We start from the raw sequence: 15439 nt of genomic DNA, 5'->3' as shown, positions 1-15439 counted from the left end.
TGGAAGATGAATTACTGTTTACTGGAAGCTAATGGTCGAAAGGGTTAATTGATATGCTAAAATCACAGTGCCATCTAGAGGCCTGGCATGACAACTGAAGCTAACTTAAAGTGTCTTGGCGGCGCCGTTTAAATGTTGAACTTTTTCCCTGTCAACATCTGAAGATGCAGGAAGTTTTCAGGAAGCGGTCTCATGGAAAATTTGCAAGATTTTTATTTTAGATACACAAAATTAAGAAATTTTAAAGCTGCATGGTCACTTGGATTAGAAATACTAATCCCACCAAGACGGAAAAAAATAAAATAACCTTCTAAATCTAACAAGTCATCATAAATTAAAAGGCAAAAGTGATTTTTCTTCTTCTCCATATCTAGACTAGATGACGTTTTCAACAGGAGAGGCTATTAAAGAATCCAGAGGAAGATAAAGTTTGTACCATATCAAAGAGGAGCTCCGCAAGCCGAAGCTGCCTCACAATGTAGCTGTGCAGTGAGATGGGAGCACAGCCCTGCTTTATATGCTGCAGCCCTGTGCAGCCAATCAACAAGGAATAATAACCCAATGGCAGAGATGGATGACACAGTGAACGCGTTTGGAAAAAAGGTTGCTTTTCTTATGCTGAAAATAAGGCTATTACATGTGGTTGGAAACACATCCAATGAAGCAAAATTACTTTTTCTGTCTGGACAGATAAATACACAACTGAACTTCAGCACTGGTAAACTGGTAAACCGTCCCCCCCCCCCAAAAAAAAAACAACAACAAAAACATAACGGGACAGGATGCAAAGTTATCTCACTTAATTTGTGGATGTGTATAGGTTCACTGCCCATGCCTTCGCCGCCTTCGCTCAGAACCTTGATCTGGATGAGATAGTTGTCGCCGGCCGAGAGGCTGAGCTCGGCTGAGGTTCTGTTGGTGAAGGTGGTGTGGATGTCGTTGTATCGGTGTCTCTTTAGTATCACCTGGACAACCAGGTGTTTATAAAATTAACTACTGTGACTGGTAAAAATTATCGGAGGATAAATCAGGGAGGGGTTTGGAACAAACCTGAACTTACCAGATATCCAGTCACCTTTGACTCGGTCTCTGTGGCAACTACGGGATCCCAGTGCAGAGTTAGCGAGGACCCAATCATGCTCCATTGTATGTTGAGCGGAGCCCTGTCTGGCGCTGCAAAAAGGAAATCAGACGTAAAGATATACGTGAATAATGAGCTGGTTGTAATTTAAACCAGAAGTTTACATGCACCAATAAAAAGACCTTATTTTCAGACTGAACAACTCCAGCTTGACAATCAGAATTACCAACATTTCTGTGCCAAAATAATGAGAGTCTATCCGAGATTTACTTATTGATGTCTTCAAAATCAGAAGTTTACCTTAATTTCTTCAGTATTTGGTGGAAATTTGGGTCAAAACCTATTGGTTTCTTTAAACAAGCTTCTCACAGTAGTTTGCTCACTTTCAGATGCTTTTTCAGATCTACCACAATTTCTCCATTACGGTTGTCATCCATCCATCCATCCATCCATCCATCCATCCATCCATCCATCCATCCATCCATCCATCCATCCATCCATCCATCCATCCATCCATCCATCCATCCATCCATCCATCCATCCATTTTCTGAGCACCGTTCTCCCTAATGGGGTCGGGAGGTGCTGGTGCCCATCTCCAGCTGCGTTCCGGGCGAGAGGCGGGGTACACTCTGCACAGGTCACCAGTCTGTCGCAGTTAAGGTTGTCCTGAGATCACTTTATAGCCACTTTGGCTACATGGCTAATGTAACTGTCCATCTGGAAGACCCATTTGTACCTGAGCTTTAACTAGATGTTGCTCAGTATTTCCACATAAGGTTCTTTATTAAGTGCAGACCCACAGCATGATGCTGCCACCCTCGTACATCACAGTTGGGCTGGAACAAGCATCTGTCTTTTTGGTCATTTTGACCAAAAAGTTTTTGTTTCTGTTACAAGACAAAAACAAAGATTTTGTGATCTCGTCAGTGAACCTACAAGCGTAGATGCAGTGCTCCTACAGCCGCTTGGTTGTTTTTCAAATAGTTTGGTTCATTGGACACAGTGCAGTGTGAAAGAGAATCCAGCAGCTGAAAACACAACAAATGTTGCAATTTTGGCCCTAATTGAACCTCATCTACCGGACGATCAGGTATGAAAACACCTGAGAGCTTTCAGGAAGCTCTTCTATCAGAATTTTTTTGAGAAGTTGTTGAAAATGCAGCAGCACCGCCCCGCCTGCATGACTCACGTGGTTTCCTGGTGGTATTGTTGATGGGCAGTGACTGAGGCCCGGGCCCGGCCGTGTTGAAGGCAGCCACAGAGAGGTAGTACACCGTGTTGGCTTTTAGCCCCGTGATGTTAACATGTGTGTAGTTCCCTGTTATCCGCACTTTGCCTACAGTGTCAGGCTTGGTATCGTCTTCCCAGTACATCACCTAAAAAGGGAAGAAGGAAGAGGAACAAAGAGATGTGGCATAATTTCACTGTCGCTTTTGATTATGCTATTAAAATTTAAAGGAATATGTCATCACACGTGAAGTACTGTTTGTATTTCAGAAGAAGAGACAAAGAGGGGGGAAATGAATAAAACATTTTTTCACAAGTGGAGTGTAAATTAGTAATATCCTGTAAGCCATCCGGGTCTTTCAGCCAGGGCTTTGGTGGGTCAAAAAAAATTTATCTTTTTTTTAATTAATTAATTAATTAATTTATTTTGAATAAACCTGGATTATGAAAACAAACAGGGATGAATACATTTAATGGAACAATTTTAAATAGAAAAAAAAGTCACAGTAAACATAAGAAAGTTGAACTTCGGTTAGATGATTCAGGAATTATTCAGGCAAACTGGCAGGTTTTGGTTTAACATGAAAAATATCTTAATAGATAATTAATTTATAATGTTCCTCTAGGAATACTAACTTTTATATAAATATTTTTCACTATTTGAAGTCTTCCCAGTTTGTAATTAGTTAAAACCAACAAATGAAAAGTAGCAGAGTGCCATTTACAGTAACATCATCCCCCTGAAAGGACTTGATTTGGATTTTAATTGGGGCTGCAAGCCAACATGTAGTTCAGCATAAGCTCTCCACCTGTGTTGTAAATAGGTTTGTCGCTTTATGGTAGGAGGTTTGCTGGTCAGAAAGGACAATGAGGCCAGTGCTATAGCAACAAGGCTGCTTTATGCAGCGGGCCGGAGGTGTCAAATATTCAGAGGCAGCCACTGGGGAATAAAAACGGTCAGGGTCGCTTTGCATCTGTAAAAAACATAAAAATAGTGTTTAAATTTCTTTTTGCAGGGCTTTTGTTGGCTGTGTGCCAAATTTCTGAAGTCCAAAAACAAAATGTTCATGTAGATCCACAGTAATAAGAACTACACACAGTGTCCTACAGAAGTATTCACCCCACCCTGTATTTTTCTGTACTTTGTGACATAACTGCAAATTTCAATGTATTTGTTCAAAATTTTATGTGATAGAGCAACACAAAGCAGTGTTTACCATATTTGACTTTTTCATTCCAGCCTGAAGGGCTTAGTTCTGATCTTTTCACTCCCCCCCAAAATCCAAATTGTGCAACTTCCAGATGAAGTCCGTCAGTGAAGCGCATCACATGCCACCACTCTTAGATCCGACTACGCACCCAAACGGACAAAACAGACAAAAGTTTCAGCCAATACTTTTATTTATACTTTCTTTTTGTTAGCGTGCTACATTCTTCTTTTGCATATGCAGCTTGGTCTGTCTGTTGATAAGAAGTATGTCTGGTTGCATTTAATGAAGAACTACACACAGTGTCCTACAGAAGTATTCACCCCACCCTGTATTTTTCTGTACTTTGTGACATAACTGCAAATTTCAATGTATTTGTTCAAAATTTTATGTGATAGAGCAACACAAAGCAGTGTTTAACCATCAGGTAAAAGGATGCGACTTGTTACGGCCCAAAGTGTCATGTTCCGTGTTTTTCTGTTGTGTTTATTTGAGTTTTCTGTGTCCTGGGTCCCCTCGTTGTCCTGTCTTCCCCTTGATTACTCCCAGGTGTGTCTAGTTCCCTTGATTACCCTCAGTGTATTTAGTCCCTCCTGTGTCCTTTGTCCCTCGTCAGGTCCTTGTCAGATTGTCGTTGCGTCGTTGTTTGTCGCACTTGTGCGCTTGTTTGTGTTTTTGCCGCCTGTATGACCAGTTGCTACCAGCGTTGAGCCGTCTTCCGCTCAGCTGTGCTGCCTGGCCGTGGACTACGTCTGTTGACTGTTTGTTGTTGTTTTTGGACTGTTTTTTACACTATTAAATACTCACCATTCACCTACCTGGGTCTCCAGCGTCTGCCTCACCATCTCCACAACACCACAAAGCCTTTCTACTGGGTCTCTAATTGATGCTGATTGGAAATGGAGTTATGTCACCAGAATCTGATATCATTCTGGTCAATGTCTCCAGAATGATATCAGATCCTCTAACTCCGCCCATTCTTTCTGTCTTCCTGCCACTCTCTCTCCTTTCTCCATCTTCTCTCCAGCCAGTTATGATTTTTGTGAAATAAATCTCATTTTAACTTATCCCATGCGTTGGTTCCCTTTAATTTGTTATGGTTCTAGAGCCAGACCATAACAGTTTTCCAGAGTTTTGTAGAAGTAAACTCTGTAAAATATCATTTTTAATGATCGAAGCACCTTTGTGCTGTAATGAAAGCTGCAAATTAGTTTTTCTAGAGTGGCACTAGTATGCAAATTTGGGCTGGTATGGATCCGACCTTTCCTTATGATGCTGTTCGTTTTCTGGGAGGCGAATATGACCTAAATCAAAATTTGTACCCATATTTGACTTTTTCATTCCAGCCTGAAGGGCTTAGTTCTGATCTTTTCACTCCCCCCCAAAATCCAAATTGTGCAACTTCCAGATGAAGTCCGTCAGTGAAGCGCATCACATGCCACCACTCTTAGATCCGACTACGCACCCAAACGGACAAAACAGACAAAAGTTTCAGCCAATGCTTTTATTTATACTTTCTTTTTGTTAGCGTGCTACATTCTTCTTTTGCATATGCAGCTTGGTCTGTCTGTTGATAAGAAGTATGTCTGGTTGCATTTAATGAATAGCATAAACTACAACACAACAAAAAAGTTACTTTTGAGATCCTCACAAGTGGACTTTGTTTACTGTACTTCAGTTTTTATGCATCAACAATCTGTAACAAGCTATCTGTTCGGTGTAAAGACACATGTTTGCATTTAACTTAGTGTCAAATAAATACAGCAGAAATGTACGCTACATCTTTCAGATTTATATACGTTGTAAAAAAGAACAAATATTATTCCATCCACAATAACTACTTTGCACAGACGGATTGCATAATATCCATAATATATGCGTAACACAACACACATTAAAATGAAGACAGAAGAGGAGAAAAATAACAAAAAAGGATATTTAAAGTGGCAGGATTTTGTCTTTTCCAAAGAATTCTGTTTACATCAAATATGACTTTAAAGAAGGATTACTTCCCGATTTAAGCCTTTAAATTGGACCTCTGGCTCTTCAGGAAAACTCCGCCCTCAGGAATGATCACAATGTGACTCCTCCTTTAACCCTTTAACATCGTTTTTACTAGTGTTTCACTGAGAGGTAACTTCTATAAAGGGTTCAGCAAATGTGGGGTTCCAGCAGGCGTTTGCTAATTGATGCTGGCTAGTCTGGAGGAGCCAAATGGTTGCCATGAAGATAAAAGGATTTCTCAAACATGCAGGAGAGAATCAAAACAACACTACAGATATGTTTTTGTTTAAGTAATAACATTAGAAACATGATGTAAAGCTTAAAAAGTCCATTTTACTTGATGCTTCCTCTTTTAAATCTAACAAACAAGCTTCAGAGAAATGTTCCATTATCATAGTATGCAGGAGATATCGCTCCATGAGTCATACCTCATATCCAAGAATTCTTTCTGGGAGAAAAGGGAGAGTTTCCCATATCACTTCAATCTCTGCTGCCGACAAACTCCGGGCCCTCACCTTCTCCGGAGCCACACTGGGGACTGCAGGAACAGAGCAGAAACGGCAGTGAAGATCCCAGAGCCTCATCCAACACCATCAAACACACTAATAGCAAAAAGAAGGGAAGGCGTTGAATAGAGCTGTAGTTCTCACCGAGAAGCTATTTCCTGAGCTTTCTTTTTAATGGGATCTGTGACTGACATAAGGGAAGACTATCTGCCCAGCAAATTCAATTAACAGGATACCTCCCTGACAGCGCCGTGTGGTAAGTGTCTGCAAGGATTTCCTGTAATCTACCAGCAAGATAACTAATATCAAGTTGACATTCAGTGCTTTCAGAGAGAGGGAGGGTGGGAGGAGAAAAATAACAGCAGACGGAAAAAATAAATCATCACTATTCAAGGTCGCCATCATAAGGAGAGAGAGACTAGTTTTCCAGCATACCGTCTTCCGCCGAATACACCGTGGCTATGGAGCTGAACGGCCCTTCCCCACGGTTGTTGTAGGCTGCCACCTTGATGTCGAACGGCGAGAAGGGCGGGATGGTGTCGTTGCGAAGCACATAGCGAGACACAGTGGGTGCTGAGACCACCGCCCGCGTCCAGGTGACGGCGCCAGCTGACCTGAAGGCCACAATGTAGCCGAAGCCGTCGCCATTCTGCAGTTCTTCAGGCAGAGGCTGGGAGTGAAACACAAAACTACAGTGATATTAAAATGCATACAGGCAAACAAACAGACTAGGCCTCGTCTCTGGGGCTTTTAGGGGAACAGATATATCTCCACTTCCTCCGTCTCCTCGGTCACCTTTTTTACCTTATCTTTTCCTTCTGTGTGGTTTGATAATTGTAGCTAAAGTGCAAAGCCCTTGAGAAGGAAGTGCTCTCTTTTTGAAGAGAGAATTAGCTCTCTGTAGCTGAGCCAGATGAGGGGTGTCTCCCCTCTAATGTAGGTCATAAAATTGCTACACTCAATTCTGCACAATTAAGCAAAACCATTACTTGCCGACAGAGAGAAGCGTAAAAAATGTGACAGATGACTTACCTCCCATATTATCACTAATTCAGACTTTGTGCCGCCTCCACCGCCAACATCAGTGGGAGCTGTATCAGGAACTAAGAGGTAAAAACCCAAAGGGGGAAGCAATTAGAACGCAGTTTACAAAGCTCCACGAAAAACCTGAAATGCACACGCAGCTTTATGTCGAGGCAGCTGGAGACAGACACTCCCACAATCCTTCCGCTGAATTTTGAATCACAGATGTTTGCCAAATGTCACGGTGCAAGCCCAACAAGCCAACATTCATAATATCTTTCCATGACATTTTGACTCAGCTCACTATGTCCCTATTCCCATTTGCCTGTTTGCGCAGTGTAGCATGTTGTGGGGGGGGTGACCACTCAGTCAGTATCAGCAGCCCTGCTTTAGTAACCTCTGTTAGAATTGGTTTACTATCTGTGTTGTTTTCAATAAAAAAAATTAAAAAAACATGTCTTTTATTGAATTTTCTGTTTCCTCAGTCTGGTTTCCACCGCCTTTAACTTTGAGGTCACCTTTAGGGGTCTTGCACTGCAATACATCTTGTTCAAGTTAAGTCTGTGTTGTTCAAGGTCTAAAATACTGAGAATGATTGACTAAATCTGCTGATTTCAGCTGTTTTTGGCGTCAGGTTTAGGGTTACAACCCAGATACACAAGAGTGTGTTGGACTGATTGCAGACTATTTAGTGCACAGTTTGTAATCTGTGGATTCTTTACACTGTTTATGAAAACAATAAATGGAAAATAATATTTCTAAGATCTAGTTTTGTCAGAAACTAATACGATGCATCATCTCGAGCTGGATGTGTACAGTGTAATTTGTCAAAGTGACACATTAGATGTAATTAAACCTAGTTAGTATATGCTTAACTGCTACTAAATGTCAGCAGATAAAGTTGTTACCTGTCATAATATTGATTCCATCATGTTTTTTCTACAGCCTAACTCTTAAAGGTGAGGTATCACATGTTTTGCAAGCTAATGGAGCCATTTTATAGCACAGTCAAATAACTGTTTGTTGTAAAAATTCTAAATATATTTCATAATGTTTTAAAAAATATCTTGTAATTGGGGTTGTGTCTCTTTAAGAAACTCCTGCTCTTTCTGATTCTTCGCCTTCAGAAAATCATCACAACATGGCTTCTCTATTATCCCTTTAACAACATTTTTACCAGGCATTTTGCACAGCTGAGTGGTTGCCACAAAAATGCATGAAAGGATCAAGACAACACTCCAGGTATGTTTGGACATTATAACATGATGTAAAGCTCAAACATAACAATTTTACATAATTCTGCCCCTTCATGCAGACTATTCTTTCTGTTTCCTCTTGTTTAATTCAGTAAGCAGGAGGATTAAACTGTAATTGGTTATTTACTGATTATTTACCATAAGCAGTACGGTTAAGGTTTCTAAAGAAAAATGTTTATCTTAATCAGACAATGTTGTATTGCTCTGGAGCGTAATACACAAACTCCACCCTCCAGCTCTGGCAGCTGTTTAAACAGACCAATCGATGGACAGCGATGTGTGCTTCAATAACATGCAGAGTGGACAGAAGAACTGAAGCTCTGACTGACAGCAACATTTTCCCTTTAACTTCCTGTTTCAAGACAACTGAGCACCTTTCACTTCTCCCTCTACCTTTCTTGTGGGTTTATAATTGTAGAAGGTAATTAATTTTTTATTTGATACTCTGTTGTTGATGCTTCTTTGAAGTTTAACGTTAATGTTAATTGCTTTCTACAAATGTCACAATAATTTGCATGTTCAAAAATATTTCTAAAAGTAAATTTAGCGTCTCCAATGTTTTTGTGGAACTGCTGTTAAATGTTTTTCTCTTTGTCGAGGAGGTTTCACTGCTCTGTTTAACCATGTAAGGTGATAATTAGGTGCTATTTATTATTATTTGCACTAACCTCTCAGTTCTTCTAGACCCGGAAATGATACAAACTGTCTCAGACTAAAATTTGACTAAAATATGCAAACACCCAAACTGAATTTAATCTGAATGGAAGACAGTTTTACATACTAGCATCTTCTGTTCTGGTCTTGGCGGAAGCTGGACTTGGCTCTCCGAGGCCCACAACATTCCGGGCCACCACCCTGAACTCGTACTCCACCCAGGCATTCAGACCAACCACAGTGGCAGTTAGCATGTTGCTATTGACAACCTCTGGGACTGAAAAAAAAATCATATTGTGACAAAAAAATAAAAAGACGTCTGCACAAATATCCTGTTCATGAATGCAACAAGGACATACCAGTGTCTATGGCCTGCCAGCCCACAGTGAACGGTGTGCGAGCCTGAACGATGTAGCCCGTTATGGGGCTGCCATTGTCTCTACCAGGAATCCAGGACAGTTGGGCTGTGCTGTCTGTGATTTCCTCCACTGAGACTTTGTCCGGAGGGCCTGGAGGACCTGGAGACATCAGACATGGAATAAGAAAAGGTGATCACCCATTTCAAGAAGCCTAAAAAATTTGGCGATTTTTATATTTACGGTAGAAATTTGTTCCAATATTACTACAGGAAAAGAACACTTTGCAAAACTTTAAATTTGAAAAAAAAAAAAAAAAAGCATTTGAGACTGAAAAGTTATTCACAAAAACTAAGTTTTGGCAGAATTTACCATGTCACTTATGCTATTTTTTCAGATTTTCCTTTTGCTTCTTTTTGTTTTGATTTGTAAAAGTCAGTATCAAAAATATTTTTGATACTGACTTTTACAAATTCTATTATTTGTAAATTGTGTAGTATAACCCTAACCCTAACCTTGTAAAAAGCATCAGGCGCAAATAACTTCTCTTTCAAAAATTTTAATTTGAATAAAGAAAAATGCATTTAAAATATGTAACTGAAAAACTTCTCATGTTCTGGCGATAATTTACAATGTGTATGCAAAATTTGAGGCTGCACAGTGGCGCAGTTGGTTGCGCTGTTGCAGCAAGAAGGTCCTGGGTTCGATTCCCGGCCCAGGGTCTTTCTGCACGGGAGTTAGCATGTTCTCCCTGTGCATTCGTGGGTTCTCTCCGGGTTGTCCGGCTTCCTCCTACAGTCCAAAAACATGACTGTCAGGTTAATTGGTCTTTCCAAATTCTTCTTAGGTGTGTGTGTGTGTATGGTTGTTTGTCCTACGACAGACTGGCAACCTGTCCAGTCTGTCGTAGGGTGTACCCCGCCTCTTGCCTGGAACGCAGCTGGAGATAGGCACCAGCACCTCCCGACCCCGCTAGGGAGAAGGGTGCTCAGAAAATGGATGGATGGATGCAAAATTTGAAACTATATTTATGCATGTTGCTATTTAAAACTATATGTTTTTTCAGACTTCTTTTCTGAATTATGTTTTTTTATTTATTTGTCCACAAAAAATTGTGAGACTGAGTTTTATGAATTGCAGATTCTGTTCCCCATTTCAGGCATTCCCTCCGAAAGGGGCAAGAATCTTATTGCAAGCAAAAAGAACACATTTCACAAATTAAAATTTGAAGGGAAAACATAAGTTATAAAGCATTTCTTTTGATCTTGGTTTTCCAAAAATAATTGAAAAAAAAATACATTTGAAAAAACAAATTTTGAAAAAATAGCACATTACATAAATGTAGATTTGATTATTTCACATACACAATAAATTACTGTAAAAATATTTTTTTTTGACAAGTTTTTTACATTTTATGTTCAGTTATTCCAATGTTGAACCAAATTTCTCACCATACATATTTAGGCTTTTATTTCATTTTAATTAAGATCCAGATCTGGTGTGTGTTGACGCTGTGTGTGAACTAATTGTTGTACTGACAAATTGGGTGGGCTGTTTGTTCAAAACTGAGGACACTCTGGTGACTGTGTCATGGTGCTCTGCTTTTCAAATATTCTCCATGACATTTTCCAATGTGCAAATGAGCTAACTATGGTAATTTTCCGTGATAAACACTGTCTCCTCAAAGCACCTGGCACACCTATAAAGGTTTATTAAGAACAAGCCTGTCAGTGAGATAATCTGGGCTCAGCCTGCTTACTGTGCTCAATGCAGCAAGCAGAAAACAAATGGCACAACTCAACCCAGGGCTGCCCATGCCACTGTCAGTCAATTTTTACATTTCAGCAGTATTTATATGATATTAACTGAAGCTGACAGAAGTTGGGCTCTGGCAAAGTCCATCTTTTTTTTTTTTTTTTTGCTTTCCTACACAAGTTTTTCCCCCCCCTGGAGAGCCTAGGGGATTTTTCTCACCGATCTGTCAGACGTCTTTCACTTTGGAAGGACTTCTACCTCTAAGTAAACACACCAGGTTATTCTTGAATTGGCGTGTGCAAACAAGCCGCTGCAATCAGTCAGAGTTACCTTTGACAACCAGGATGGCAGAGGTGGACAGGCTCTCCACGTCTGTGTCGACGACGCACACATACTTCCCTCCATGGCTCAGCTGGATGTTGCGGATCATCAGGTCCCCTGATACAGTCTGGAGGAGGGGAAGAAAACCAGGCTAAGTGGGAGACGCAGTGTTATTTTGTCAGCAGACTTTTGGCACAATGCTTTAGAATTTAAAAAAACTCAAGAGCCATGCCACAGTTTTTTTTTACTTTTCTCCGCCTCTGTCCAAACAACCACCTGGCAGATGCAGTCTGCACAAATAAAGCTATTGGCTGTCCTTCAGGCGATAACCGACCTGCAAACAGTTACCAGCTTCACACAGGACACCCTGAACAAACACACTGTAGCTAATTGGCAATCATTATTCTATAATAACAGAAACTCAAGCATTATATGGCTGTAAATCCCAGCGTAAAAAGCAAATATTATACAAGAGTTGCCAGCATATGGTTACCATGTAGGAAAGCACTCTGACAACAGATGTTTTCTAGTATAACCAAGAACAAGAGAAGGGAATTCACCTAACATGCTTGGCCTGATTTCTACAGAAGAGGACTAGGGCCACTGAAATTGCAAGATCAAAAGTCAGAATTCTGAGAATTTGGTAGCTCTGCTAACGGGGCTAAGCATCTTCAGGCTCAGCCAGCAGGTGGAATGTGTTTTACCCGCTGACTCTTCAAGTCACTCGATCCTTATGAAGTTATTAGTATCTTCAAAACTTTGACACACTGTTTTCTATCAATAGCTGTTAGTTATAGTCTCCTCCTTGGAATTTTTCTAACATAAATTTACAGTGTCAAAATATTTTAAGCCTGTAGCTCTTCTTGATTGATATATATTTGTGTTTATATGTTTTGGCTTTTACTTTGTGTTATTTTAATTAGACTGATTTTTATTGAAAAATGTGCTGAAATGCGTTGACCAGGCCAGAGGTTGTCTGCCTCTGGCAGTTGCAACAAAAAGTTCCTGTTTTTATATGAAAGTTCTTGTTTTTTACTCACATGCACACATTACATTCTACAAGCAGAGAAATCAGTCAATGTCAATGTCAAATTTATTTATATAGCACTTTAAAACAGGTATAAAACTGCACCAAAGTGCTGCACAGGAACGACAGTAACACAAGTAGATAAAACAGAATATCAAAAAATTGCTTCAGTTAAAAATCAGTGGCATTCGGTTGCTCATACCCAGCACTCAACACATAGGATAAGGAACTGACTTGACAAAAAAGCCCTTTTAAGGTGTAGCTTAACTTAGCAAAATGAGGAAATTATTTAAAATTTTGCCATTTCCATCAACCTTTTTGCAATACTTAAAATACACATGAATAAAAGTTGATGTAAATATATGCAACCCCTAAATTTAATGAAACAGTGCTTTTTGCAGATTAAAATAGAATGAATTGTTTGTTTGCTGATGATAAAGTGAGCAATTGAATTTCTAAATGCAACACGTGTAAATTGAATAGAGCCAGTGCTGCAGTGCTGCAGTGACAGAAGATGCCATAGTTGATCCAGGGAATGTTATTTGTAGGGTATTTGGACAGCTGGATCCAACTTCTATAAGAAATCAGATATATCAGGCTCAGGGCACAGAGGTAATATTTCTGATGGCTCCATAACAATGTAACACAGACAGACATATCTAAGCTCATCATTTCAAAATAGATGTTTTACATTACTCGGCTAACATTAGGCATTTTAGTGCATGAAAGAATCAAAAAAAAGCCACAGAGGCATTGGGCATGTAATGACATTGTCTAAAACTCAGGCGATGCACCGTCTCTAGGCATGTTTGTGTCAGATTGGCATCAAGATATTTTTAGACCCATCTTGCGGTGAGTCGCATGCATCACTCGACTTGTTAAAGTAATGTTGATGCAGTCTGAAAAGGACCCTTTGGCAGGGATGAGTCCATTTACACTAAAAGGTCAAAGACAATGACGTTTGTTTCGAGGCAAAATTAAAAAAAAAGAAAAGTTAGACATAATCTCATGGGGACAAATTTTATCCAGACAATTTCATTGTGTCCTTGTTGTGACTGCTGATGGTATCTGCCTCTGAAAGTCACCTCCTGTCACAAAGCGTGTCAGCTTGTGGGAAAAAAAAGAGGTACGCTGCTTTAGAAGCCAGTCACCTGGGGCCAAACCAGGTAAGACTCTCCACAGTCGCAGCAGATTTCATCAAGCCTGGTGGCTTAGTCATTGTACCTCCACTCTGCCACGACAGTGAAAGGGAGGAAGGTGGATCGCCGTTTCTCTGAGGGACTCCAGACAAAGAGAGCAAAGCCAAATGTATGCAGGCCATGGGAGGAAAACTCTACCTCTACTTCCCTTTTTCTCCTTCAGCAATCTTTTTCCATCTCCTTTGCCTGTATCCGACAGCTTTTATGCACCGAGTCAGACTCTGGTGTCAGCTGCCACCTGGACAAGCTGGGAGCTAGGAATGACTTCCAAGGCCTCTTGTCTTAGCGGGGAAGGAAGTGATGAGGGCAGGTTTTCTTTTAATTATGGTAATTAATTCATCAGAAGCTTTTAAGCGGTGTCCTGGTAATCTCTGTGGACAGATTCTGGGTGAAACTATATCTCATTAAAAGCCATTGCACCGCTCAATGTCACCAGTAATTGCTACTTGCGTTAATGAAGACTTGCGGCTTGGCATTCCGCAACACCGGCCGGGTCTTCCCAATATAATATCAACCTTTTGGCACATGACTGGCGCTAATTGATATATTGCGATGCATAAAGCAAAATGAGAGCGAGCAAGTGAGTAATTATTTATATAACGACAAGCGCCGAACAATTAACTCTGCCCTTCTTCAAAGGGAACAAACATTTGATGGAAAAGTCATTATTTTGAAGGTCTAAGGATTTCAAATGAACACTTTACTGGTGTCAGGCTTGCCCTTGGTGAAAAGCAAGGCGGCTCATTACTTAATTATTTCTGGGCTCAAGATTCATAAATAGGTATGCAAATTCAATTATGGCAGAGGGAGATGATAAGAAAATGTTCTCTCTTGACGTTCAGGAATTACAAGTTGAAAGGATGGAAAAGTAGACATACTTTATTAATCAGGACCCTTTGTAATTAAAATAGCATTTTGCAGTATTTTTAGAGGTGTAAAGATGTGGAAGCTCACATGGCAGTTTAAGAAGGGAAGAATTATGGATATAGACCTCATGATGACTTCATCTGGTAAATACACCAACAAATTTTATGTGTTGCTCTATCACATAAAATTTACAGAGTCTGGACAGTCTGGACAGTCTGAAAGATGTTTCTGCAGACCCACAATTCAGTTAGCCATTAGCTATCTGTATCAGTAGCTGTGTTTCCATTGCAAATGTGCTCAAAACTTTCTCAATATCAGCAAACGTAAAAGAAAAAAAAACAAAAAACATTTCCACAAGAATTAAATTTAATATTGTGTCAAATTACATTTATCAAGCAAATGCATAATAATTAGGTTGATTGATGTTCCAGTTATTATGAAACAAAGGCAGCTCTAAACAGGATGGTTTTCAGTCTTGATTTACAAGAGCTCAGTGTTTCAGGTGTTTTACAGTTTTCTGTAAGTTTGTTCCAGATTAGTGCAGCATAAAAACTGAATGTTGCTTAAACCACAAAACAAAACTAATATATTCAACATTTCATCACCTTTGTGGTGAAACCTTTGACTATTTACGTTAAAACGTTACATTGGACACATTTTTTTTCCTTTTTGTTTTGAATGAAACTCATAGAAAATAAATAGTATTTCGTCCTATGTCTTGAAATAAACAAAAAGTTCGACCTGTTTTTTATTTTTTATTTTATAGGAGTAGAGGTAAGTGAGGAGTTCTCAGTGTTTGTTGTTATGCAGGTGTATTTTTAGATCCTATTATAAAACAAAAATTTGAATTAGCAACAATGATTATTAACAGGTGGGAGATTTAGAAAATTTGCAGGTGGTACCAGACAACAAAATCTCTCACTAACATTCATTTGTTGAGGCTTTGTCAGATTT

General features: G+C 39.7%; 1 protein-coding gene across 1 annotated transcript in view; it reads right to left on the bottom strand.

Moving 5' to 3' along the window:
* cntn3b (contactin 3b) overlaps positions 1 to 15439 on the bottom strand; it is a 77267-nt gene that overhangs the window by 5781 nt on the left and 56047 nt on the right. Inside the window, exons 14-22 of the mRNA XM_055022934.1 lie at positions 11402 to 11519; positions 9320 to 9478; positions 9088 to 9237; positions 7060 to 7130; positions 6463 to 6697; positions 5950 to 6059; positions 2272 to 2458; positions 1061 to 1173; positions 800 to 965 (exon numbers count right to left, since the gene is read on the bottom strand). Of these exons, the coding sequence (XP_054878909.1) occupies positions 800 to 965; positions 1061 to 1173; positions 2272 to 2458; positions 5950 to 6059; positions 6463 to 6697; positions 7060 to 7130; positions 9088 to 9237; positions 9320 to 9478; positions 11402 to 11519 (1309 nt within the window). The remainder of the gene's footprint in view (positions 1 to 799; positions 966 to 1060; positions 1174 to 2271; positions 2459 to 5949; positions 6060 to 6462; positions 6698 to 7059; positions 7131 to 9087; positions 9238 to 9319; positions 9479 to 11401; positions 11520 to 15439) is intronic.

This window comes from Poeciliopsis prolifica, unplaced genomic scaffold, assembly GCF_027474105.1.
Source record: "Poeciliopsis prolifica strain line A6 unplaced genomic scaffold, Auburn_PproV2 SCAFFOLD093, whole genome shotgun sequence".
Taxonomy (NCBI): domain Eukaryota; kingdom Metazoa; phylum Chordata; class Actinopteri; order Cyprinodontiformes; family Poeciliidae; genus Poeciliopsis; species Poeciliopsis prolifica.
This window is presented reverse-complemented; position numbering and strand designations above follow the sequence as displayed.